This window comes from Mobula birostris, chromosome 31 (assembly GCF_030028105.1).
Source record: "Mobula birostris isolate sMobBir1 chromosome 31, sMobBir1.hap1, whole genome shotgun sequence".
Classification (NCBI taxonomy): Eukaryota; Metazoa; Chordata; class Chondrichthyes; order Myliobatiformes; family Myliobatidae; genus Mobula; species Mobula birostris.
Genome location: NC_092400.1, coordinates 8,480,438 through 8,508,338, shown reverse-complemented (window position 1 = coordinate 8,508,338; position 27,901 = coordinate 8,480,438). Strand labels below are relative to the sequence as shown.

The following is a 27,901-nucleotide window of genomic DNA, read 5'->3' as shown; positions in this document are numbered from 1 at the left end:
GACTAACACTCTTGACACCAGTAGCATTCATCTGGAAGGGAGGAAAATCTCCCTCCTAAGCCAGAAACAGGACCGATGGACTTGGCCTGTGAATGGGAAATGGTGGTGGATGTCAATAAACAACTCACCCTTCCACTGGAAATTGCTACCACCAACCGCAGGCCAGATTTGGTGCTCTCATCCAACTCATTACAGATTGTCAACATCATGGAACTCACAAGCCTGTGAGAGGATTCAGTGGCTGAAGCATACGAACACAAGAGGCTATGCTATGCAGATCAGGCAGCTGAAGCTCAGCGCTGGAGCTGGAAACCCGAAGTTTGTCCTGTGGAAGTGGGTTGGAGGGGATTTATAACCCACGTCCACCATCAAATTGCTGAAGGAGCTAGGGATCTATGGTCAGACTCTACGGCAAACCATCAGAGCCACATCAGCGTTGGTGGAAAGAAGCAGTCGCTGGCTTTGGATCGAGCGAAAAGACCCCTCCTGGGCTCCAAGATAGCATCAAGAGAGTGGGAGGACACAACGGGGAATGGATGCCAGAAGTCATTGACGAGCCCTCCGGAGGTGTAGTGGGCTAAGATGAAACAGCAAGGCAGGAGGATGCCACTTGAAAACCCCTGTGTGTCAACCCTGTGCCACTCCCAACATCAAGGCAGCCTCGAGCAAGTGCTCACGACCCATTGGCACGAGGGATATTAACATCTTAGCCTGTGTTTTTTGATTTTCTACAAATATAATTGAAATTGAACCCGTCTTTCACTTAATGATATTACATCACTGGATTCACCAGGCAGTTACTAAAATGAATTAAGAAATGAAAAGTTCTCTTTTTATTACAGCGATGTTCTTTACTATTGTGATTCCCAACACTGTGTTTCTTTAAGTTAGTAAGAGACACCACTAAGCATTGAAAAGCTGGATTAAAGCTCTATCACAGTGGAGATTCAATAATTGGATATTCAGCGAGAAACACGTGCATTATGGAGCCAAATGAGTTTCACTGTTAGCAGCCGCAGCTAAACATCATATTCAAGCTCGTTGAGCATATGGTGGGTGGAGCTGGATTTTTAGTATGTGCAAACCTCCTGTTGTCCACTCTGATCTAATTCGTGGTGGAACAGCAAAGGGCAGTGGTTTGGTTCAGGTTGGAGACATCAAGTGTCAAGCCCCTTGTTGACATGACCTATGAACGTGCTCTGGAGATGCTGAAGAACATAACCCCAAGCTTCTTTACTCACCTGGAGACCACCTTCATGAGTGATGGAACACCAAAAATGGTACATGTTACAAAAATGTTGGCAGCTGAGCAATTCAGCTGAGCAATGATGGTGCTCAGGACAGTGACAACTTCAAAACTGAAGACAAAAAGCTTAGTGACATATTTAACCCAACCACAGTGACATGGGACATGAGATCCCAGAGAAGCCTAGTCCCCAACTGAAATGATGTCTTCGGCTATTATTAATGCTTTGAAAGGAGAGAATCCCTGTGCCAGCACCAGCAACTTGAAGAGAAACAATAAAACTGTGAACGGTGAACTTCGTAAAGCAATTGAATCCATATCAGATCTACTGAAGCTAAAGAAATATGATAAGCATGAGGAATTCTGCTGGAAATCCAGAGCAACACACACAAAATGCTGGAGGAACTCAGCAGGTCAGGGAAAGAAATATGATGTTGGACTCCAGTTGGGCAGGTAGGCAAGCATTAAAAAGTTGCCAATTATTTCTCTTTTCTATTCTGGTTCTATTAAAAAAGGGACTAAGTAAGAAAAAACAGTTCCAGCTGCTTGTGGAAAGAAGTTGTATGGGTGGGGTTAGGTTGTGTGTGGGGAGAAGGGACAGTACAGGGGCTGCATTGTGGAGGATATACTAAGTGTGCAAGGTATGTTTATGAACAATATGAAGAGGAACGTCTTGCGTCCATGAACTGAGCAACTGTCTGCAAAATCATACCACTATTTCTCTGAGTTATTCAGCTCCAGGAACATGGTCATTAGCCTTGGCTCTATCCATTATTATGCTTGACTTCTGCTTAATGATCTTAAAACTGGAATGGATAGATTGGTAAGTATATCCATCTCAGATATAAAATTATTAATTGAGCTTCATTCCACCAACTCCTGAGAAAGGGAGTTCCAAATTTTGACTGGACTTGGCTACAAAGAAGTGTTCCTAATTTCTCCTTCCACACTTGCACAGTCTCCCACAATGACCAGGTCACCAGGTTCTTGTGAGAGCACACCTGTTGCTTTCTCCTATTTAGTGGTTCCATGCAATATCCTGAATACTATCTTCCACATCTAAACTGGTCAAAGTTATTTATTTATTGAGATAGAGTGCAGAAATGTGTAAGTGAGAACTTGAATTTACTGGTGTCACATGGTGAGTTCCTCTTAGACATACAGGGTAGAAAGAGGCTGTCTAAATTGTCCTCATTCATTGTCTTTAACTCCTTGCTGTGTCGTTGGTCATAGAGTGATAGAGCAATACAGCACAGAATGAGGCCACTTGTGCTACACGGTTATTCTGCCGAATCCCATGGCCCTGCACCCGGACCATAGCCATCCACACCAATCCTATCCAGGTACCTATAGAAACTTAAATGTTGAAATCAGACCCACACCAACCACTTCAGCTAGCAAGGAGTTTCCTTCATTATGGTGAGTAATGGGAAGACCAGCACAGATCTCGACACTAGTTCTCTGACTACTACAGGGTTACTTCAGACTAGTTCTTGCATTATCTCAGCATGTCAGTGGCCTACCATAGCAGAGGTTGTGCAGCAGGATAGCTTTCACTGTAACACTTAACAGAAAAATATTGCAATGTTTGAATTCCAGAATAAAACCTTGGAACTATTCCTTATTGTAGCTTGTAGTATGTTTTATGTATTGCACTGTACTACTGCCGTAGGACAACATATATCAGTGATAATAAACCTGATTCTGATTCTGATTCTAAATCTGACTTGCTTTCACTCTGGTTTTGAGGGTTCTTGGATGACTAATGACACCAGTTTGGGAACTGTGGGCCAGGTGATGGGATTGAAGGCGGTCGGTGGGATGTTGCAACTTCTCAAGAATGAGATCTTAAATTCTCAAACAAGAGAAGATCTGCAGATCTGGAAATCCAAGCGGCAAGCACAAAATGCCGGAGGAACTCAGCAGACCAGGCAGCAGCTATGGACAGGAAGTACAGTCGACGTTTCGGGCTGAGACCCTTTGGCAGGATGGAAAAGATTTTTGAATATTTTCCTCTGCCTGCCCCTCCCAGATGAGAGCTCAGAATGTCTGTTTTAGGAGTCTAGAGCTGGGCTAATCAACACAACCAACTTCAACGTAGCTGAATGAGTGTGACAATGCCTTGAAAGATGGGAATGTTGGCTATGAAAAGGACATTGAAGTTGGTTGTCATTCCAGTGAATTTTGAAGAGTTTGGGGATACAACAGTGATGCATTTGTCCCAGTGTCTTGAGATACCTGTTGTAGGTAGTCGAGATCTCAGAGTCATTTCAGAGGGCAGGGATTACTGTTGGCAGGTGGATTATGAGCTTTACGCCAGCTTTAAGAATCTATGCTTCTAATATCCTCTTCCTCAGTTGACCAACGATTGTGCTGATGTGTTGAAGACATTGTCTGACTTTATAGAGAGATGGCTTGCGGAATATGGGAAGTCCCATAGTGAACAATTATTGACAGGTTGGCAACAGACCTTAGACTTGTGATGCTTTGGTGAATGAGTCAACAGCAACTGAGAGTTTTGCCTTTAAGATTGATAACACAAGTGACATCTGCGTACTCAGCATGTCTGCTGAAGTCTCCGTGAACTTGATTCTGGAGCATCGTCACTGTACACTGATTAATTCTAAAAATTAATCAGTGTACAGTGATTAATTAAATCATTAATTAATTCCCATTAATTCTAAAAATTAGCTCCACTCTACTGTGAACTTTGCTGGGCGCAAGGTTGGGCAATAGTGGAGAATTTGCAATAAATGTCAGAAAACTGTTTGAGACCAATCAAAATGGGTGAACCTAGAAGAACTTGAACAGGTTCTGAAGTTATTAAACTGTCATCAAACAAAGCTGTAGCTGCTGAGCAGGGGTCATGGGAGACGATTAAAATGCCTTCCAAACATAACTACAATTACATTTTAAACTAAAATGAAACAGGCAAAACTATTTAAAGTGGTGGGGGGCAAAACTGCTCATTTTAGGAGATACCATTTAAAGGAGGTAGAAGGAAAGATTTGGCTAAAAATGTGTTGTCATGAAAATGCTGGAGTTCATTAAAATGGAAATAATAAAGTGGAATAACAATAACAAGATTAGGCAGAGTCACAATTGTTTAATGAAATGGAAATTGTGTTTGGATAACTTTAATGGAGATCTTTAGGGATGTATACTAACTAGTAGGGTGATTAAAAAGATCCAGTGGGTACAATGTATTTGGGTTTCCACTGGGTATTTCATTTAGTGCTACAGAAAAATGATTAAAATTCATAATTATGTAGCAGCATGGACAGACAATAGTTTCTTGATATAAAATAGCATGTCCTTTTTGGGTTGAGCATTGTATATAGTTGAAGCCCCAACACTAATCCCACAGGTTTACAGGGATACAATTAACGATAACCCCAACTTTCTTTAATGATACTTGAAGTTAAGATGTGCGACAGGGATTTGTTGCTCAGGAGGAGAAAATTGGTTGGGAGAGAGAGAGTGAGAAAGAGAGGGACAGAGTGAGGTGGAGAGGGGAAGATTAGGGTGGACAGACAGAGAGGATCCATGCTAATTTACTGGCCTCTCTCCCCAATAGCAAAATCCTCCCGTGTACAATATTCAACACATTGTATTTGAAGACAGGTTCCACGTAAGCACAAAGGGTGTTTATTGATGATGTTTCAGGTAAAATTACTTTGCTTAGTTAACAAAAGATTTTATACCAACTCACTGTGGAAACAATTCTCTTCTTAGCTACCTTGTGGTACATTTTCCAGTTTTTCACGTATCCACAGTGGAAATAAAAGGCACTTATCATCCCTTCATCAATCACATCTTTTGCAACCTCTCCTTGAAATGGAAGTTTTATATTATTCCTTTCCATACCTTCCATAGAGACTCAGAGCCATTTACCTCCACTATTTCTTGGGTCCTTTATGGGATCCAATCAGGAAGGCCCTTGGATTAATGCATTTATCTGTTTACATATATTTATAAATCCCATAGCTGTTCAGCCTTCCACATTTTGTCAGTCTTCATTCTTAGTTCAATACTTTGCTGGTAGCTCATTCCTTATTAGTCTTCTCCAAAAAATACTTTGGTCACTTGTGAATGGACTTTATTGGATATTCTTCATTTACTTCATTCTTGATAACATAGCAATGGTTTCCAAAAATAAACTGGATCTAATTCAGAGCAGTTGGTTTGAAATCAAAACAAGCCATTGTCATTTAATATGCATTCCATACAGAAATATGATTTTTTCAGTTGCAAAGATTAATTGACACTTTTGTTCACTTTTTGGAATGTGGGCTTCGTGGGCAAGGCCAAAATTTATTGCTCATTCCCAGACCTGCTGGCACATTATCTACCCAAGAATGATCCCATACTTTAGCAAGACTTTTTTATGCTCTTGTCTAATTGTTGGTTATCAGCTATGTGATCAATAACACTGGTAAACTAGCTCACAGTTGCATTGTCCCAACTTGCTTATCTCAATACACACTGTAAACAAAAAATTCTACAGGAACTCAGCAGGACAAGCAGCATCCATGGATGGGAATAGACAGTCAACTTTTTGGGCTAAGATTCTTCATCATCTGAGTTCCAGCTCAGCTGTTTATTCACCTTCGTACATGCTGCCGGACTTGCTAAGTCCCTGCAGCATTGTGTGTGTTTGTGTGTGTGTGTGTGTGTGTGTGTGTGCGTGCGTGTGTGTGTGTGTGTGTGTGTGTGTGTGTGTGTTGTTTTGGTATATGCAGAATTTCTTGTATTTCTGGTAAACTGAAGGGCGTAATGGATTGTGTCCCAGGGCACTAACAGTTCAGTTTGTCTTGCGCATTTGCTTGCACTAGTTCAAGCAAGTATAAAGAGTTGGTTGTCAGGTACTAGCACACCTGACTTCACGCTGTTCCTCTGAATTCCCTATTTGGTCTGGTGGTAGAGCACAGCTGTGCTGGCCAGAGATCGCAGCTACACTTTGCACCTGACCCATCAGCTTTATAGGCTGGTCTAGCAAACAGTCTCTATTGCATCTGAACGGGATTTGAGCCCCTGAGAGAAAAGGTACTATTTCACTTTATTGTACTCTGTTTTTAATTGTTAATATTTTAGGTGCTCTTTATTGCATTTGTAGTTTAATCCTAGACCTTTTTTCCTGTACCCTTTATTATTTTTAATTTCATAAATCCCCTGGAATAGTTTTTTAATTGCCTCTGAATATTACAGTTTTATTAAGAAAATTTCCAAAATGGTGTCAGTAAGCCAGGAAACGTTCTGTGAGCTACATACACCCCTTGTTATGTGTAGTAACTCTAAAAAATTAAACTAATTGAAAGTAAAACAAGAGAGTCGAGAATACTAGTCTACCTTTGTGTTTACTTTAAGTGAGACATGCACGTATGCAATTCACATATTTTTGCAGGGAACCATAATGAGTTCTGTAAAAAAACAGAATGCTTAATCAAACACTTTATTTACAAGATTACTGAAATATTACTGCAATATTAAATAAACAACACTTCCCTGTTTAGTTATACACTCCGACTCAATGCATTTCAACTGTATACTCAGTATACTATATCATACAATGACTATACAGACATCTATGGCATAGCAAATTTTAAGTTGTCCCATTCAGGCCTAAGGATTTAATCGCTGTGGAAACTTTCTTGCTCTTGTGAGATAATGTCTTTCCTGACAACAGTGTTACTGTGCTTGGCAGGTGAGACTTGTGGCTGTGAAGTAATCTCAGATTCTGGGGCCTCCTCTGTGGGGGTAACAGGAGTTGACCCTGAGGCTGCAGGAAGAGGTTCTGACAGTTCTGGATGCCTTTCTTCGCTTTTTCTTTGGCTTTTCTCTCAGGATCTACTTTGATACTTGCTTCTCTCCCAGTCCTGACTTCTTTCTAGAATGTGCGCCCTGATCTTGGGAAGATGCATTTAGTTCGCTGGAGTGTTCTCTTATTAATCCTTCGATTGCTCCCTTTACAATCTGATCTCTCCTCTTGGTTTCCTCATCCACAACATCATCTGACGAATCCTCTGTTTTTGTGTCTCCTGCGACTCTTTTCCTTTTGCTCCTCATTTCATTCAGCTGGGCTTTGGACTTTGCATCTACTTTTACAGGCAACATTTTGTCTTCCATTTGAAGTTCACGCAAGAGCCTGAATGCTTGTACGTTAGGTTCTATGTTTTTATATTCACAAAAGCTGAATGCTTGCATCTTTCCTCATGCTCCTTGAATTCTCTTTCAGCTTAAAGCCAAGCCACATTTTGCAAGTAACTGCCTGATTAACATATCAGAGGCTTTTTCAGATACATTGCCTACAACAACTGTTGTAGTTGGCTACTTTCCTGATTCCTCTGGGCACCATGGTCCCTCCCTGGTCCAATATGCTTTCCAACCAGAGACATGGAGGTTGGCACCACCACCTGTTTACCCTCTGTTAGGCAATGGTTCATGGTGTACAAGGTGGAGACATATGTGGCATCATCCAGTACTTGAATTAATTTGCTTTCAGTTGATTCTATGCAAGGTGTGTGACATACAAGAGATGAATGAATCTCCAGTCAAGTTGTAGTTATCTCAGCTAGTCATGCCCCCACAATGCTAGATCCCTGTTTTTACCACATACGAGCTCAATGTGGCTTGTTGGTTGTTGTATTTCACTGTTACAAATGTCATTCCCACAAGAATTTCCTTTTCTTCAGTATAGGTTCTTCGATGGTTATCTGTAGTAACTTTTAAATGCTGTTCAAGCTAATTTTGTGGAATGGCTGAAACAGCCAAGCTAGTGTCCAATTCCATTTTAATTAATTTGCCATTTACTTCTGGAGTTAGCCATCTTGTTTGTCTATTGTTAGTTTTCACGTTGTAAATCTCAAGGCTACTCAACCCTGCATCACTCTCATCATTAACACGAGGAATTCTGCAGATGCTGGAAATTCAAGCAACACACATCAAAGTTGCTGGTGAACGCAGCAGGCCAGGCAGCATCTCTAGAAAGAGGTACAGTCGACGTTTCAGGCCAAGACCCTTTGTCAGGACTAACTGAAGGAAGAGCTAGTAAGAGATTTGAAAGTTGGAGGGGGAGGGGGAGATCCAAAATGATAGGAGAAGACAGGAGGGGGAGGGATGAAGCCAAGAGCTGGACAGGTGATTGGCAAAAGGGATATGAGAGGATCATGGGACAGGAGGCCCAGGGAGAAGGGCCATCTGTCTCATGATCCTCTCATATCCCCCCTCCCCCTCCCTTTCCCCCCTCCCCCTTTTCTTTCTCCCTAGGCCTCCTGTCCCATGATCCTCTCATATCCCCTTTGCCAATCACCTGTCCAACTCTGGGCTCCATCCCTCCCCCTCCTGTCTTCTCCTATCATTTTGGATCTCCCCCTCCTCCTCCCAATTTCAAATCTCTTACTAGCTCTTGCTTCAGTCAGTCCTGACAAAGGGTCTCGGCCTGAAACGTCGACTGTACCTCTTCCTAGAGATGCTGCCTGGTCTGCTGTGTTCACCAGCAACTTTGATGTGTGTTATTCTCATCATTAGTAGATTCTTCCTCAGCAGCATGCTAATTATTGTTGTTTTTGAAACTGCAACTTGACTTTTTATGTTTTTCTCTTGCCTGCGTATTTTTGTCTGCCTGACATGCTCTTTGTATGTGTCCCACTTTGTTGCATTTCTTGCAGGTTTTACCTTTAAATCTGCATTGGGCTGGTGTATGTGAGCCCCTGACACAATGGTAACACAATTTGGCCAGGCCCGTTTCTGTTTCGACATTGCAATTTTGTTCACACTCACTTTCATTCCTAACTGTAACTCAATTGCATTTCTGACTGCTGTTTTCATTGATACAGATATTTCAACTGCTCTTTTAAATGTAAGCTGTACTTCAGTTAGGAGCCATTTTGAACACTTTCTTGTAAGATTTCACAGACTAAATGATCTCTCATTGTGTCATTGAGACCATTACTGAACTGACAATACTGAGACAATCTCTTCAATTCAGTCACATATGCCACCTTTTGACCCTGCTTATGAAAGCTATTTGATTATCATCCCAAGGTACACATTGTTTATGAGCTCATGAATTCTTCTGTTTTCTGCCTTTATTTAACTGAATGTGTCTTCTCTTCCAAAGAATATGCGTGGTGCTGTTTTTATTTTGAACTCAACAATTCTTACTGCTGTTTTAAAAACTTTAATGTCTCGCTGCCTACAGATAGGTAGTCATCTTGGGTTCACTCAAAATTTCGTCGTCATCACGGAAGTGTTTTGTAACTTGAGAACATTAAGCTAACTACAAGTAAAACAAGAGAGCTTGAATGCGAGTCTAACTTCATATTTACTTTAAACAAGTCACTCATTTATCATGTGGTAATGTAATGATGTATGCGTTTCACATATTTTTACATCTATCCTTAATGAATTATATAAACAATAAAAAATGCTTAATCATACAAGTAAGCTCTTACAAGTTTACTCAAATATTCCTGAAATATTAAATACATACTGAAGTTGCTCTACTCATTTTACACTTATGAATATGTGGCTAAGCACAGCTCAAATGCCATATTTATGTTTGCTGATGACCACTGTCGTAGGCCGAATCAAAAGTGGTGACAAATCAGCATGTAGGAGGGAGATTGAAAATTTGACTGTGAGGTGCCACAACAAGAACCTTTCACTTAGTGTCAGTAAACCAAGGAGGTGGAGTGAGTCAGTGTCACATATCCCGTGACGGGTTAAAGAACCAGCAGAAATGGAAAACACTTTGGAGTCCAGTATTGCTATTAACTAATGGTATTTATTACGCAATACAGTAATATAAAATCAGATATATAAAACAGGTTAGCAATGATTTTATATATATGTGTGTGTGTGTGGAAATATATGAAAACCAAGCTTCTTCATGTCTAGGGGTAAATAGATAGTCTTACAATGATGAGTAAAGTTCAGTTCGTAGTATTGAGTTGAGTAGTGATGGAAAGAGAGAGAGAGGGAGAGATTTGGGTCTTCAGGTGAGCTGACGCCGTCGATCTTCCTGTTGTCCTCCAAAATCCTTTAGAAGTCACCGACTGTGACTACAACAAAGGGGACCGTTCTTCTGTGGTGGAGTTATCAACCCAGGCGAGGGTCAGACACACGAATAACTCCCCATCGGTCACACCCTTTTCACACTGTGAGAGCCACTGATCGATTCTCCGCTCAATCCTTCAAAACCCACCTGTTCTGTGGGCAGAACAAAGCTCATTCAGTTTGCAAAACCGTGTGTCTGTAGGTCTAACAGCTGACCTTCTATTTATCTCACCATGCTGAACACCAGCTGTCCATCAAGCAGCTCCTCCCTTCTCGCTCTGTAAGAACTTGGAAGCTGCCAGTGTCCTTGTAGAAAGTATAAACAAACTGTGAGCAGTCTTCGCCTCTCTCTCTCTTTTTAACAAGGTGTCTGTGTTGGACACCTCTCTCTCTCTCTCTTTTCAAAACCACAGTTCATAGGGATAATTCAGGACCCCGTCACAGTCAGTAACACTAATTCCTCAGTGTTATCATTTCAGAGGACCTGTGCAATTACAAAGGAAGCACAGTGGTGTCTCTAATTCCTTAGAAGTTTGTGAAGAATTAGCATAAGATTTAAGACTTTGACAAACTTCTATAGATGTGTGGTGGAGAGTATATTGACTGGCTGCATCACAGTCTAATATAGAAACAGCATTGCCCTTGAACAGAAAATCCTACAAAAAGTAGTGGATACATCAGAGGTAAAGCCCTCCCCCACCATTGAGCACATCTACATGAAACACTGTCGCAGGATAGTAGCATCCATCATCAGGGACACCCACCACCCAGGTCATGCTTTCTTGTTGTTGCCGCCATCAAGAAGAAGGTACAGAAGCCATAGGGCTCACACCACCAGGTTCAGTAACAATCACTACCCCTCAGCCATCAGACTCCTGAACCAGCAGGGATAATGTCACTCAGTTTCACTTGCCCCATCACTGAAATGTTCCAACAACTTATGGACCATCTTTCAAGGAGTCTTCATCTCATGTTCCAGATAGTTATTGCTCCTTTATTTATTTATCATTATTGTTATTTCCTTTATTTTCTTTCTTTTTGTATTTGCACAATTTGTTGTCTTTTGCACTCTGGTTGTCCGCCCAGTCGCTGCAGCTTTTCATTTTTTCCATTATGGTTCTTAGATTTATTGAGTTTTCCCACAGGAAAGTGAATCTCAGGATTGCACATGGTGACATCTATGGAATTTGAGATATGTGGAATGTCAAAAGTCAGTGGATTGTTCTAGGGGTGGTGTCTTATGGAAGGCTCTTCTGTCTGTTGTGTACAGAGAGGCAGAATGTTCAGTGCCATGCAGTTGAAGTTTCAGGTGTGTTTTGCTCCAGACCCCAGCATCTGCAGTCTCTTGTGTCTCTGTTCATATATATAGCTGGCTACTATTTCTGATGAGTCTGATCAACACAGCTCAGCCCTTTTAAAAACCCAGTCTCATTAATAAGCTCTTTTTTAAAAAAGAAGATGGGATTTTTCAATGATAATGAAATGATTTATAATTATCTACAGTGTGTTCTTTCAAATAAGTTTGGTACTACAACTGTGAAATGACTTTGACACCATTATTGGTATTAATAATTCCTAAAAATTATTCTCAAGTAGAAATCCCTGATGAATGGGATAATTACCTAGAAAGTTTCTCTTAATCACCAGCAATTTATAGGCAGTTTAGTAATGGCTGTGACTCCATTTCCGAAACTTACCTCTTATTTATTGCTCTTGTATAACAATGATGAAACAAAAATATGCTGTAAGACTCTTTTTCAATCACTGTACTAATCAGAGCAATGTTCACATATAGGGACATGGCGGACTTAAACCAGCAGTGCCTGCACCTTCAAAGTGAGAATGAAAGAGTTCCTGATGATCTGCAAACAGTTCTTCCTAATCCATTTTCAAAGCAGGTAAAAGAATTCAGATCAGCACTGATTCTGGATATATGAAATGATGAACTTTAAATATATGACTTGTGTTAAAAATGGATCTAATTTATTGTACAGGTTATGCACAGTTGTTTATCAATTACAATTTTATTGCTCAGTTCCAAAAAACGCAAGGAAAGAAATCTTTCCCCAGTGTACAGAACGTACTAAATCAATGACAGAGCTTCATAATGTGTTGCACTTCATGTTCAAAGGACCTATGAAACTGATTTCCAAGGGAGAGATTCAATGTCCACATATCACAATATTACATATTTAGCCCACGCGACTGATGTCACATTTTAACATCATAATATTCATAATTGAATTGAATTGACTTTATTTCTTACATCCTTCACATACATGAAGAGTAAATATCTTTACATTACATCTCCATCTAAATGTGTAATGTGCAAACACTGTAATTTATAATAAACAGCAGTCAATGTAATGTAGCGTACACTCAAATCAGCTTGAGTTCATCAGTCTGATGGCCTGGTGGAAGAAGCTGTCCTGGAGCCCGTTGGCCCTGGCTTTTATGCTGCGGTACTGCTTTCCGGATGGTAGCAGCTGGAATAGATTATGAAAAAAAATCAAATGGAAAGTATTCAGATCTTTTCTGTTACAGGCTTGGCCAGCATGTTTGTCCTTGAGAGAGTTATGGTGAGGTACTGTACTTTTTCAAACTCGAGTCTCTCTTCTGAGTGTACTTCCTGAAAGCTGTCTGGGATTCAAGTTCAGTCATGATGAAATCATGGCAAAGTATTTCCAAACCAGGTAACAATACTGAAAGGTGCTTCAAAAGGTCCAGTAAAATCATTATAACCGAAGCCAAGGATTGAAGTCCCGAGCTTGGCGAGACTGGAGACAGAAAACCTAAAGGTCAAAGACCGCAGTCAGTGAGTCTGGAGCTGGAGGTCCGGAGGTCGAGTCTGCAAGTTTGGGGCTAAGGTCTGGAAAACTGGAAACAGCCTGCCTGTGTGAGTGGGAAAGAGGCTTTCTTTGGTGGTGTTGTCTTGTCTTGTTCTGTTGTTGTTGCTGCTTGTTTTGTCCTGCTGAACATCGTGGGCATGCTGTGATGGTTCCAGAGTGTGTGGTGACACTTGCGGGCTGACCCTAGCATTGACAAAGGGGTTGAAGATGCTTCAATGTCCTAAGGCCGGAATGATTGACTTCCTATGCTATAAGCATCTACCTTTGATGAGTATCACTGCCACCACTGGTTTATCTCTTAATGTGCATTAACTTTCATTTGACCAGTACTCCAGAATAGCACTCTCTTGAAAAATGTGACCTTGATATTGATAAACGCACACAAAATGCTGGAGGAACTCAACAAGTCAGGCAACACCTGTGGAAATGAGTAACCAGTCAACATTTCGGGCTGAGACCCTTCGTCAGGCTGGAAATGAAAGGGGAAGAAGCAGAATGGGAAGGTGGGGGAGGGGAGGTAGTACAAGCTGACAGGTGATAGGTGAAACCGGGTGGGTGGGGGAGGGAGAATGAAATAAGAAGCTGGGAGGTGATTGGTGGAAAAGGCAAAGGACTGGAGAAGAAGGATTCTGATGGGAGCAGAGAGAGGACCATGGGAGAAAGGGAAGGAGGAGGGTTACTGCGGGTCGATAGGCAGGTGAGGAGAAGAGAAGAGGTAAGGGTGAAGCAGAGTGAGGTACTGAAGAAGAGGGGGAAAGTCAAAGAAATTGATGCTCATGCAATCAGGTTGGAGGCTACTCAGGCAGAATATGAGGAGTTGCTCCTCCAACCTGAGAATGGCCTCATCTTGGAGGACATGTGGACCATCACATCAGAATAGGAATGGGGATTGGAATTAAAATGGTTGAACATGGGGAAATCCTGCTTTTTGTGAATAGAGTGAAGGTGCTCGACAAAGCAGTTCCCCCAGTCCATGCCGAGTCTCGTCAAAGTAGAGGAGGCCATATCGTGAGCAGTGGATACTGTATTGATTTCAACAGACGAATTCTTCATCCTGGATTGGCTGGATACAAGCCTTGTGAAGGGCATCAAAATAAAACCATGAACACAAAGAAGTCTGCAGACGCTGGAAATCCAAAGCAACTCACACAAGATGCTGGAAAAACTCAACAGGTCAGGTAGCATCCATGGAAATGAATAGATGTTCGATGTTTTGGGCTGAGACCCTTCTTCAGGTAAAACTATCATCCGTCCTACCTAATCAGGATTTGGAGTTTATTCATGTGAATAATTATTTTACTAAGCTAACCAAATCTTCAGATTTTATAATGTTTATTCACACATCCACATTGACTCCTTTCTGAAAAGTGTTGTTTTCTACACTTGCTGATTTAAATTAAAACACCGGTTTCATTTCTTTCAGGAAGTGTCACCTACAAAGAATTTACCAAATGACAGCCCATCTAAGTCTCCCCGTTTCATTAAGATAAAGAACTGGGAAACTGGCACCATTTTAAGTGATACATTGCACCTAAACTCAAGAGTGGTAAGCTTAGCTTTTTAAAGCTTCAAGTTGTGGCCTTTGCAGACAATGGTTGGGCATTTTACTGCAGCGTTTCATAGTTCCGGCACTCATCTTGTTCTATGCTTACAGGCAACTGGGTGCAGAGAGCAGATATGCACGGGAGCAATTATGATGCCAAGTCAACACGTAAGGAAACCAAGTGAAACCCAAACTAAAGAGAAGCTTATTCCACTGGCAGCAGACTTTTTCAACCAATACTACACATCCATCAAAAGGCAATTATTCAATTTACTCCTACTTCGCATGGAAGCTTCTACAAGACTGCTGAATTAAATTTCAGTGATTGTGATTAATCATGGAATCGTCGAATAATTACTCCACCAAAGGAGGACATTTAGACAATTATGTCCATGCCACCCCTCTACCTCTACTCACTCATTCCAACCCCTCAACTCTTCATTTTCTTACAGATTTTTCCTCACCATCCAATTCTCTCTTGCAGGCCACTTTGGAACAATCAGACCCCTCTGCCAGGGCAACTCACTAATTCCACTACCTCATCTCCTGTTCATTTACTTACAGGTTTTTCCTCACCATCCAATTCTCTCTTGCAGGCCACTTTGGAACAATCAGACCCCTCTGCCAGGGCAACTCACTAATTCCACTACCTCATCTCCTGTTCATTTACTTACAGGTTTTTCCTCACTATCCAATTCTCTCTTGAAGGCCACTTTGGAACTGTCTGCACTGCATTTGCAGGCAGTTCATTCCAGATTCTAGCCACACGCTATGGGGAGAAGATTTTCCTCATGTCACCGTTACTTCTCCTTTGCTTTACATCTGCAACCTGTGGTCCCCGACCTCTCTATCAATAGCAAGAGCCTCGCACAATCCACTTTCTCCAGATCCTTCATCATTTTATATACATTTATCAAATTACCCCATCTTTCTCTTGTCTAAAGAAAACCATTTCACCCTCTTTTATCTACCCTTGTAACTATTAAGTACGTTAAGTAAATTTCTCTTGAAAAAAATATGATGTATATGTTGGCATACATGCTTCTTGATCAAATTAACCCCGCTCCATTTCTTCATGCAGTGTGTCTCTGTGATAAGTTTGTGCTACGCAATTATACTTTGCTACCTTTTCAGAGAAATTTGGATGAATACATTAATTCTCAAAAAATTGTGCTGTAAAGTAACAGGGTGCTTTTTTTTTGAATATAGAAAGAGATGGACTAGATCTGACCACATTGTGTCTTGGTATTGAGGCCAGATCCAGACCAGACAGATTTGGTGAATGTCCCTTCACTTCCTGATAACCGATAGAATCTTAGTGACATCACATTGAGATTTATTAACCTACTATCCTGAGATACATAGGGCAAAACTGTGATTTTTTTAATGATTTTTTTCCTGGAAAATCTTTGATTGCTTTGGGTACGGAACAGAAATGGCACAAAGGTGTAGAATATGTGTTAAGGGAAGGAGGGAGAAGATTTTTAAACAGCAATTTAGGAGTGTCTGATTCTGAGAAGTTTTCAATTCTCTAATCACAGAATCTCTTGACTTGGTCAAAATAATATCAAAACACAAAAGTTGTGACATTTTGACTGGTGGACATCTGCTCCATTTCTAAAACCACGGCCAGAGTAAGTTTAGTATCAGGAATTATCTTGTACTCTTGCATGTTACCCTTAGTTTGGAAAATGAGCCATTTTTCCCTCGATGTACAGTCCTTTTAAACATAGTATTGCCTATAACAAGTGAAAGGCATTTTGTTAACAGGCATGGATCTAAGGCTCACATTGAAAGGATGGAAAAGGTGATGAAGGAGATCGAAACAACTGGCACTTACCAACTTAAAGACACTGAGCTAATTTATGGAGCCAAGCATGCCTGGAGGAATGCTACCCGCTGCATTGGGAGGATCCAGTGGTCCAAGTTACAGGTTAAGATTTGCTCATGATGCTATAAAAATGTTCTTTAAATAACACTGTCTCTTTGTGAGTCCAGTCAAACAAGGAGCAGAAGCATGGAAGTTCAGAAGCAATGTTTAAACTTTACAAGTAGAGTGAAGGGAGGTAAGAGGTGGCAAGATGATAAGAGGCATAGATTGAGTGGATAACCAGACGTTTTTCCCAGGAGCCATACCTTTAAAGCGGTTGGAGGAAAGTGTAGGAGAGATATCAGTGGTAACATTTTCTTACTCACAGTGGGTGCAGCCAGAAGTCATGATAGAGGCATATGACGGCATCCGTTAGTCTTGCAAGACCATGGATCTGCGCCTGGAAAGTCTTCACTCTCCAGGGTGCAGGCCTGGGCAAGGTTGTATAGAAGACCGGCAGTTGCCCATGCTGCAAGTCTCCCCTCTCCACGACACCAGTGTTGTCCAAGGGAAGGGCATTAGGACCCATACAACTTGGCACCAGTGTCATCGCAGAGCACTGTGTGGTTAAGTGCCTTGCTCAAGGACACAACATGCTGCCTCAGCTGGGGCTTGAACTCATGACCTTCAGGTCGCTAGTCGAATGCCTTAACCACTTGGCCATGTGCATTAGAGACGTTTAAGAAACTCTTAGAAAATGGAGGACTATGTGGGAGGAAGGATTAGATTGATTTTAGGTCAGCACAACATCATGGGCCAAAGGGCCTGTACTGTGCTGTAGTGTTCTATGTTCTCAACCATGAAATGATCATATTCCAAACCTACAGAATGTTGTTTATTGCCATACAGTCTCATTATTACAATTCCTTAGCTTTAGTTTACATATAGCACTTTGCATGAATAATGATCATGTATTGAACAGTTCTCAATCTAGATGAACAGTCACTGTTTTACTTTGTTAAAATTGTAACAACAATAACTTGGTTCAAAAATTGACATAAAGGTTAGAATATAGAAGCTGCAATTTTTTTAAACTAATTCAAACACAGCTCCCTGGGATGCTATGAAGATACCCATAACTGTTTTGCAATTATCTGTTGTACTAACCCTGATTCAGATTTTCTCATCAACCATGTTTCCAATTGATTTGTATGGATACATTTTATGATGGTTAATTATTAAAATGGTAACGAGGGCTCATTTACCTATGTCTGTGAATGGCTAGTATGTGTAAGAGAGAAATTCCTTAATGTTTCTTGATGATCCCCTTGCCTTAATATATTTAACTGCCTTCAATATTAATTATCCTACAGGAGGATATTTCAGAAAACTATTTCACAGAAATGGGAACTGAATTGCCTGATGCAGGGGTTCCCATTTGTGGGGCCCACAAACCTGTCGGTTGATGACATAAGAAAGGTTGGGAACCCCTGCTCTAGTGTTTTGTAGAATTGAACTGGAATTGCTGTAAAAAAAACCTAAAAATTCACTTTCCCCAGCACTAGAAAACACTTCACAAACTTCTTTCAGTGCTGTTTTACTTTGTTAAAACTGTAGCAACAATAAATTTGTTCAAAAATTGACATAAAGGTTAGAATATAGAAGCTACAATAACCTGTGGTCTGGAAATGGAATTATGGAATGAAATAGATGTTATCAAAAAAATAGAGATAGAACTTCAAAGTGGGACATAGTTTCTGAACGGCTACCCTTCTGCAGTGTTGTTAATAGCTGTGCTGTTTGCAGGTTTTCGATGCACGTGACTGCTCCACTTCTCATGGCATGTTCAACTATATATGCAATCACATCAAGTACGCCACCAACAAGGGAAATCTCAGGTTGGTGACCTATTAATCAACTTAATCAGGTGGCGTGTGCATAGACAGGAAACGGCTCATGATCATTGTTAGGCATTACATTTGCAAATATAAAACGCAATGGGCCAGATCATGACGTTCACATGTCAATGACTCCACTGCACATGTATCAGTTTGCCCTAGTCGTCAGCTCCTGCGCAGTGCAACCTAGCCATCCATGGACATGCTGGTTTTAGAAGGAAGCATACACAGCTTTGAAGCATCATGTTGTTCTGATGCTACAGTGAATGTGAAGAAAGTCACCTCCTGGTTGTATATCATGTATACTTTATTATGAATGAAATATAGTTCTTAAATTTAAAAAGAGGTGCACCTAGACAGCCAACTCCTGGCCTGCTGCTGCGCTGATAGCCGGCGATTGAGAGCTGAACTCAAGCTGTGGGATTGGTTGCACTTTATAGAAGGTGCCATCACTTTACATCAGCTGTGTCTGCGTAAATGACTACAGCCCATTTATTTCAATTTGATCTGCAACTTGACTGAAAAGCAAGTTTTTTTTTGTCACCTTATATCACTTAATTGTAATGTCTATAATTCTTTCAACCTAGACAAGTTTTAGGTCATGTCTAAGAATTACGTAAGTTATCTTGAGCAATTATTTAATATGTCTGATCATACACTTTGGAGACATTTGACAACAGTGAGCTATCAAAATGCCATTAGGGAAGTCCAGGGCAGGGTTTCAGATCCTCTGTCCAAGGTCTGTCACCATTCACAGGCCGCTGCCATGGTAACAAGGCCTGGAGAGTTTGGGCCCACAGGACTGCAAAAGGTAAGCGTGGCTACAGAACAGCATGGGCAAGCAAGCATGAGTATTGAGCTGGATCAAACCTGATCGAATCAACACATAAATGTTTTATGTTGTATGACATATTGTTTTGCTGTCCCTCTTCAGGTAAATAAATTATTCTGGTCATGGATACTTTTAGCCTTCAACTTATTGTCTTCATCCACGGAAGATGTCAATAGATGAATACCTCACTATTTAGGGCAGTACCTCATTCTTCGGGGAGGCACTTCATTTGTGAACGAGCCATTTCCAAGTGCATTTACCATGAGCTCTCTCATTCTCTGTGCTTCAATTTCATACCATAACAAAGTAACAGGACCATAAACAGGAATTGTTTAAATATGTACTATACCCATTAGCTTCTATTATTTTAACTTGTAAAGAGTCTCTAATCTAAGCAGAATGATAGGGTCTATATTCCTATTATGCTTGACAAAGAATGTCCAGTCAGGTACAAGTTGTTAAGAATTGTGCACAGTTCTTAATGCATATTCTGTAAAGTAGTATCTCTCTCAGAAGGATAAAGAATATCATTCATTAGACTAACAAACAATGGGTGTTTATTTTCTTGAAATATCTCATTCTTAACTGAGATGAAATTTCAAGTTTATTAATGTCCTGGTGAAATTCTGATTAATATCAAGCCCTATACTTGGGTTTTTAAAAATGATTTCATGTTGCTCAATTACGTATTTGGAATTGGAATTGGTCTATTAGACAATAGACAATAGGTGCAGGAGTAGGCCATTCGGCCCTTCGAGCCAGCACCACCATTCACTGTGATCATGGCTGATCATCCACAATCAGTACCCTTTTCCTGCCTTCTCCCCATGTCCCTTCACTCTGCTATCTTTAAGAGCTCTATCTAACTCTTTTTTGAAAGAAACCAGAGAATTGGCCTCCACTGTCTTCTGAGGTAGAGCATTCCACAGAACCACAACCCTCTGTGTGAAAAAGTTTTTCCTTAACTCCATTCTAAATGGTCTACCCCTTATTCTTAAACTGTGGCCTCTGGTTCTGGACTCCCCCAACATCGGGAGTGATGTTATTGTTATTATTATTTAAGTATGTATTTATTACTATTATTATTATTATTGTCACATTTATCAAGATACCGTGAAAAGCTTGTCTTGCATACTGTTCATACAGATCAATTCATCACACGGTACGTTGAGGTAGTACAAGGTAAAACAAAAATGCAATGCAGAGTAAAGTGCAACTACCACAGAGAAAATTAGCTGCAGGTAGACAGTAAGGTCCATGATCATAACAAGGTGGATTGTGATATCAAGAGTCGATCTTAATGTACTAGGGAACCATTTAATAATCTTATAACAGCAGGACAGAAGCTATCCTTGAGCCTAATGATACGTGCTATTTGGCTTTTTTATCTTCTGCCTGATGAGAGAGGGCAGAAGAGAGAATGTTCAGGGTGGGTGGGGTCTTCGATCATGCTAGTTGCTTTAATGAGTCAGCGAGAGGTATAGATCGAGTCCATGGAGGGGTGCTGGTGTCCGTGATGTGCTGAGATGTGTTCACAACTCTCTGCAATTTCCTGTAGAGCAGTTGCCATACCAAACCACGATAAATCCAGGTAGGATGCTTTCTTTTCTTTCTTTTTCTTTCTTTTCAAATATTATTATTATTATTATCCAAAATTAACACGGGTACATTGAAGTAAGCAATACTTACAATGACTCAAGAAAAAAAAATTATTTTAAAGATTGAAAAAATTTTGGTGTTTTTAAAAAAAATCCCAACTAAGCAAGAAAAAGTGGGGGGAGAAAAAAGAAACCCCATTAGGTGTTCAACCCCGGAGCCATGCATCATACAAAAAGCTTCCAAAAATAAACATCAAACCGCCAGCAAGAAAAAAAAGTACCAAAAATTTACAATTAGATCGTGGAGGAAATCTATCAATTAACTCAAATGATAGTAACGAGCAAACGAACTCCACCTTTTCTCAAAATCAAACATAGGTTCAAAGGTTCGACTTCTAATTTTCTCCAAACTAAGACATAGCATCACTTGAGAGAACCATTGTGACAAAGTGGGAGCTGATGTATCCTTCCACTTCAACAAAGTGGCCCTCTTAGCTATCAATGTAACAAATGCAATAACATGTTGGTCAGCTGGTTAACTCTTCTTCGATCTGTGCTAGTCAATCATTGATTCAATTTAAAATTGTACATTGTTACCATTTGATGAAGGAGAGACTGTCTAAAATATTCCCTAATGTTGATAGCTATTGTGATAGATGTAAAACTGAGACAGCTACACTGACACACATGTTTTGGTCTTGTCCTATACTGGAACAGTTCTGGAAGTCAGTTTTTTTGACAATTTCTAAACACTTAAAATTAATTTACAACCTAATAAATTAACTGTGCTTTTTGGGATAATTCCTCAAAATATCCGTCGTATCTCTGTGTCTGACCAACATGTTATTGTATTTGGTAGTGTGCTTTCTGAGGTGGATGCTTCACAATTCCTTGTCTGGTTGCTTTGCATGGTATGAAAATGGAGAACATGGATCGGAAGACCATAAGACAAAGGAGCAGAAGTTGGCCCATTGAGTCTGCTCCGCCATTTTATCATGAGCTGATCCATTCCCCCATTTAGTCCCACTCCCCCGCCTTTTCACCATAACCTTTAATGCCCTGGCTACTCAGATACCTATCAATCTCTGCCTTAAATACACCCAATGACTTGGCCTCCACTGCTGCCCATGGCAACAAATTCCATAGATTCACCACCCTCTGGCTAAAAAAATTTTTTCACATTTCTGTTCTGAATGGGCGCCCTTCAATCCTTAAGTCATGCCCTCTGGTACTAGACTCCCCCATCATGGGAAACAACTTTGCCACATCCACTCTGTCCATACCTTTCAACATTCGAAATGTTTCTATAAGGTCTCCCCTCATTCTTCGAAACTCCAAGGAATACAGTCCAAGAGCGGACAAACGTTCCTCATATGTTAACCCCCTCATTCCCGGAATCATTCTAGTGAATCTTCTGTGTACCCTCTCCAACATCAGCACATCCTTTCTTAAATAAGGAGACCAAAACCCCACTTTTCTCTGGAAAATTATCTCTTGTGCTTGAAGACTTCTCTGAAGAAGCAGCTGTGGCCCTGAATAATGAGATATTCATGATACTGGCTGATACCACTGAAGATGATAAAATGTTTATGACTTGAGATCACTTAGTAAAATATCCTGTCAAAAATAATGATTATTTTCCAAAAGGATGAAAGGCTCCACAAATATGGAATTTATTTTCATTTCACTAAATGCAATGAGAGAAAGCACAGCATTGAGCCTTAGGCTTGGCTAGTTACAGTGTATATGAGTTACGTCAAGTAAAAATCTGTAGATTTAGTCAGACCTCAAATTTTCATTTTGGAAAATCCTGAAGTTTCGTAAATACCAATGGATGTCTCTAAATCATTACTTATAAAGCTGATGATTTTGCAGATCAGCAATTACAATATTCCCACAGAGAGTAGATGGAAAATGTGATTTCAGAATCTGGAACAGCCAACTGATAAGATATGCTGGGTACAAACAAGCTGATGGCTCCATCATTGGTGACCCTGCTTCGGTGGAGTTAACTGAGGTTAGTAGATCAGTTTTTTTTTACAACTTACAGCGTTCGTTCTTACTTATGCTCATTGAATATCAAAGTCTTACAATTCTGTTGTTGACTATCCTTTATGCAGATTTGTATCCAACAAGGTTGGAAGGCGCCGCTGGGTCGCTTTGATATCCTCCCTCTTTTGCTTCAAGCCAATGGAAATGACCCTGAACTGTTCGAGATTCCTCCTGAACTAATCTTGGAAGTACCTATCAGACACCCCAAGTATGTACTGTGCTCAGTTCTGCTGAGGTCAGCTGTTATTTTTAGTTTTTCTTCATAAAAAGAATAAAGAAGTTTCATCTGATGGTGAGTTGTTGGTATTTTTGTTCCCTTTGTTCATCCCTTAGGTTTCAATGGTTTGAAGATCTGGAACTGAAGTGGTATGCCTTGCCAGCGGTTTCAAACATGCTCCTGGATATAGGAGGCCTTGAGTTTACAGCTTGCCCCTTCAACGGTTGGTATATGGGGACAGAGATTGGAGTCCGAGACTTCTGTGACGTTGCTCGCTACTATGTGCTAGAGGTAACTACTTCTTCCTCTTTCTAACAGCTCGGAAATATTTCTAATAATCTTGAGTTAGTCAGAATCAAGTTTAATATCACTGACGTAGGTGGTGAAACTTGTTGTTTTGCAGCAGCAGTACAGTGGAATACATAAAAGTACTACAGATTACATATACAGTATATAAAATTAAATGAATTAGGTATTGCAAATTGAGAGCAAAAGTAGTGAGGTCATGTTCATGGGTTTATTATCTGTTCAGAAATGTGATGACAGAGGGGAAGAAGCTGTTCTGAAAACAATGAGTCTGTGTTTTCGTGCCCCTGGACCTCCTCCCTGATGATAGTAGTAAGACAGCACGTTCTACGTGACTGGAGACCTCAATGAAAGGTGCCACCTTTATGAGACATCGCCTTTTGAAGACAAAAAAGAGACATTTTTCATGAGCTCTACAAAAAGAACAGGATAAACAAACGAAGGAACTTGTTTTTACTGTACAAAGCAGCTTTAGTGGCTCAAAGCAACTTGCCTTGTCTGTCAGTGAGAAAAGCTTAACAGATTCACGTTATTGAAGTCACAACTTGTTTTGTGATTAAAGTATAATACTCATTTTACTGCTCATGAGGCATAACTCCTACAGGTAACGTCAATCACTGCACTTGCCAATCAGTTTGCTTTCCAGATGCTGCATAGGTGAATTGCTATAGATTTTGTAACACTGGAATGAATATTTATAAAGTAATAATTGATAGAATTGACATGTAAGGGCTTGAAACTGATTTCATTTGGTAGAGATCCCTACTAGGTACTGTGATACTGCTGGATATTATCTCTGCATTCCCAAAAGTAGTTGTGGAGTTTCTGAATTTTTTGCAATTGGGCAGGGAGATGTTGGCATTCTGGCATGCCCCACTTAAAACAACTCACTTTCTAGCCTAGTGAGTGAACACATAAACCAAGACCTTTTAATAGCAAATTCATACATGCAGCCCAGCAAACTATTAAAAACTGACCTCTGGCTTCATTCCAAAAAAAAAAGCTGATGGGCTGGCACACCTCTGAATAAATCATCCATGCCATACAGTTGGAAATAATGTGCTGTAGACCTTTTATTAACTTCAGTTGTATCAGCCAGTGTCATGGACAGATCACATTTCCGGGATATCCCTCACACTGCTGTCTGTTTTACTACAGCATAATGCAGGAGTATAATTCTGGGCAGGTAATTGTTTCTTTACTTGTGTATACTGCCTCTAAACATCTGAAGGCGAACTAAATAAATACTTAGTGATTTTTGAGTCAGAAGTGCTCTCGTATGATTGAAAGTGATGGCCCACAATATGCAGTCAGCTGCAAGCTTCCTGCGGTCGCTATGTGTCCTTTGAGTCCAAATAGTCAAAAATGTCAACTTTAACCTTGGTATCGATGCACTGCACTGCACTGCACTGCTCTGCTGTAGGTACTCCTGCTTTAAATCCATTGATAGGCAACAGAGGGATCAAAGGGGTGTGGGGTGGGCCAGGGTATGTGGGGTAATGGCGATGGGAGAAGCTTCCGTTGTCAGGGTTGATTCCCCCATCATCATTTACTGTCCCTCTCTGGCTTCTCCTATATAGCCAATGTCAGAACCAACTTACTACTTCATACTGAATGCCATCTTACTGAACATTCTTGATCGGCCTCCCATGCAGCTCACTGGTGAAGTTCTTTCAGTGTGGCTAACCTGGGGCAGGTTCACTAAGCAGAGTCCATTCTGAGTACTGTGGTACTGCTGGGTATTATCTCTGCACTCCCAAAAGTAATTGTGGAGATCCTGAACTTGTTGCACGTGGGCGGGGAAATATTGGCATTCTGGCATGTCCCACTTAAAACAACTCACTTTCTGTCCTAGTGAGTGAACACATAAACCAAGACCTTTTAATAAAATTCTTCATGTTAGTCTGTAGCTTTATCCCCAAAACAAGTAATTCTATGATCTATGGGTGTTGCCCACAGTTCCCATTTAGTAGACCAAAGAACTACAATTCCCAGGAGTAAAACATAATAATTAAAAAAAATTCATCTGCACTTTAATTTAAAGCAGGAAGGGGCAGCTTTACAGAAATTGTTAGTGTTGAAATATTTATATATAATATTCCTACAGGAGGTAGCAAAGCGAATGGGACTTAACACTGGAAATGTATCGTCTCTTTGGAAAGACCAAGCATTAGTCGAAATAAATATTGCTGTCCTACACAGTTTTCAGGTACATAGAAGCTTCGTTAAAGAATTCTTTTTTTACAAATTGGCAATTGCAGAGATTTAAGACTCACTTCAAGTTTTTATTTAGTCTGACAAAGTGACAATTGTGGACCATCATTCTGCAACGGAATCATTCATGAAACACATGGAAAATGAATACAGATGCCGAGGAGGATGTCCTGCAGATTGGGTGTGGATAGTCCCCCCAATGTCAGGAAGCATTACACCTGTCTTCCATCAAGAGATGCTGAACTATCACCTGAGCCCATCATTTGAGTATCAGGTAAGCTGTTGGAAAAATACCTTTATTTTAATTTTAGTTTCCCTTGGTCATTGAGGTTCCTAATTAAAAATTTAAATTTGTATGTATCCATGTGGAAGCTGAAAGCCAGTTGTATTTCTGTCATGGCGACAGTAAAACTCTTAATGCAGAAGAAAATTATTGTCGAAGTAAACGCAGCCGCCTACTTCTCAGAGGAAACATTGGAACTAAATTGAAAATTTATTGCAACAGCGTTGAGGAGTCTCCCAGTATTAAGTTATTCAGGCGATAAGAGTAGTGTAGATCAGGTGATGAGAAAATGCTGACTCGAGAGTATCAAATGAAAGAGTTAGTGAATAAAGTTCCAGAGAAAAAGGGCTGTGTGACAAAGTCTGGTTGACAAGCTATTTGGAACATGGTTCAAAATAGAAAGCTCAGAATGGAGCTGAGAAATGAATTCAAAAGAATCAAGCTGGAACTTGAAAATAGACTGCAGCACTTAATGTAAGAGAGAAAATAATACTCGCATTCTACCTTGATTTCTCATTTGATGATGAGGATACTCTCAGGTTGCAGGAGTAACGCCTCATATTCCGTCTGGATAGCCTCCAACCTGATGGCACAAATATTGATTTTGCTAATTTCTGGTCATTTCTCCCCCTTCCTTCTTTTTCCAGTTCCCATTCTGACTCCCTTTCTTCTCCTCGCCTGCCCATCACCTCCCTCCGGTGGCCCTCCCCCTTCCCTTTCTCCCATGGTCCACTCTGTCTCCTATCAAGTTCAGCACTTTATATCTTCCATCATCACCTCCCAGCTTCTCACCTCACCCAGACAACTTTCCCAACACTTTTTTACCCCTATCACCTGCCAGCTTATGCTCATTCCTCTCCTCCACCTTCTTATCCTGGCTTCTTCCCCCTTTCATTCCAGTCCCGAAGAAAGGTCTCGGCCCAAAACATTGATCGGTTATTCCTCTCCATAGATGCTAGCAGACTTGCTGAGTTCCTGCAACATTCTGTGTATGTTGCACAACACAAATGTCTTCTTTTTGCATACAACTGGTGTGGGAGTAGTAGGAGGCTGGATTCGGCTGACTCAGGACCTAAAGGGTGACATATGTACTTGGAGAACAGTTGAACACAGGTTTACTTTGGATCTGTACTTCCCAAGGATGCTGCTGAAGTTTTAATAGAAGTAGCAGAGATGATGAAGAGAGAGAACTGACAAGTTTAATTAAAGTGGATAAGGATCTTTGCACAGATGAAGTTCATCCTGGAATAAAGAAAGAAATGGGAATGGAAATTATAGGTGGGCTGGCCATAACTTTCCAATCCTTCTGATATCCATAATGCCTAATTTCATCCCCCTCTCTATCTATGTTCCACAAGCACTCACTATTCTCCCTCCCCCTTCAAAATATCTGTTACCCACTTGGAGATGTTTTTGATCCCAGTGCCAGGGAAGCAAAGTGCCTGTTTGTAGCCAATGAAACAGAGTCTGCTCCTTTCAGAGATGAATTGCCTATCACATACACTCAGAGGACACTTTAAGTAGTCACTCAGTGTATTTTTGTTTGCCCCTTCCTGCTGTAGCCCATCCACTTCAAAGTTCATGCATTCACTCTGCACACCACTGTTGTAACACATGGTTATCTGAGATACTGTCACCTTCCTGTCAGCTTGAACCAGTCTGGCCATTCTCTTCTAACCTCTTTCATTAACAAGACATTTTCACCCACAGAACTGCCATGCATTGGATTTTCTTTTTGTTTTCTGCACCATTCCCTGTAAATTCTAGAGACTGTCGTCTGTGAAAATCCCAGGAGACTGGCAGTTTCTGAGATACTCCAACCACCCGATCTGGCACTAACAATCATTCCACTGTCAAAGTCACTTAGATCACATTTCTTACCCATTCTGATGTTTGGTCAGGACAACAACTGAACCTCTTGACCACGTCTGCGTGCTTCCATGCATTGAGTTGCTGCCACATGATTGGCTGATTAGATATTTGCATTACTGAGCGG

The 27,901-nt window shown here is 40.7% G+C and overlaps 1 protein-coding gene across 1 annotated transcript in view; it reads left to right on the top strand.

The window, feature by feature from the left end:
• Nucleotides 1–983: 983 nt before the first annotated feature.
• Nucleotides 984–27,901, top strand: part of nos1 (nitric oxide synthase 1 (neuronal)) — a 69,759-nt gene continuing 42,841 nt past the window's right edge. The window contains 13 exon segments of the mRNA XM_072247531.1: nucleotides 984–1,074; nucleotides 1,077–1,158; nucleotides 1,160–1,309; nucleotides 12,081–12,201; nucleotides 14,576–14,698; nucleotides 14,807–14,952; nucleotides 16,466–16,628; nucleotides 18,312–18,403; nucleotides 22,709–22,850; nucleotides 22,954–23,093; nucleotides 23,219–23,393; nucleotides 25,516–25,617; nucleotides 25,702–25,896. Coding sequence (XP_072103632.1) covers nucleotides 984–1,074; nucleotides 1,077–1,158; nucleotides 1,160–1,309; nucleotides 12,081–12,201; nucleotides 14,576–14,698; nucleotides 14,807–14,952; nucleotides 16,466–16,628; nucleotides 18,312–18,403; nucleotides 22,709–22,850; nucleotides 22,954–23,093; nucleotides 23,219–23,393; nucleotides 25,516–25,617; nucleotides 25,702–25,896 — 1,722 coding nt within the window.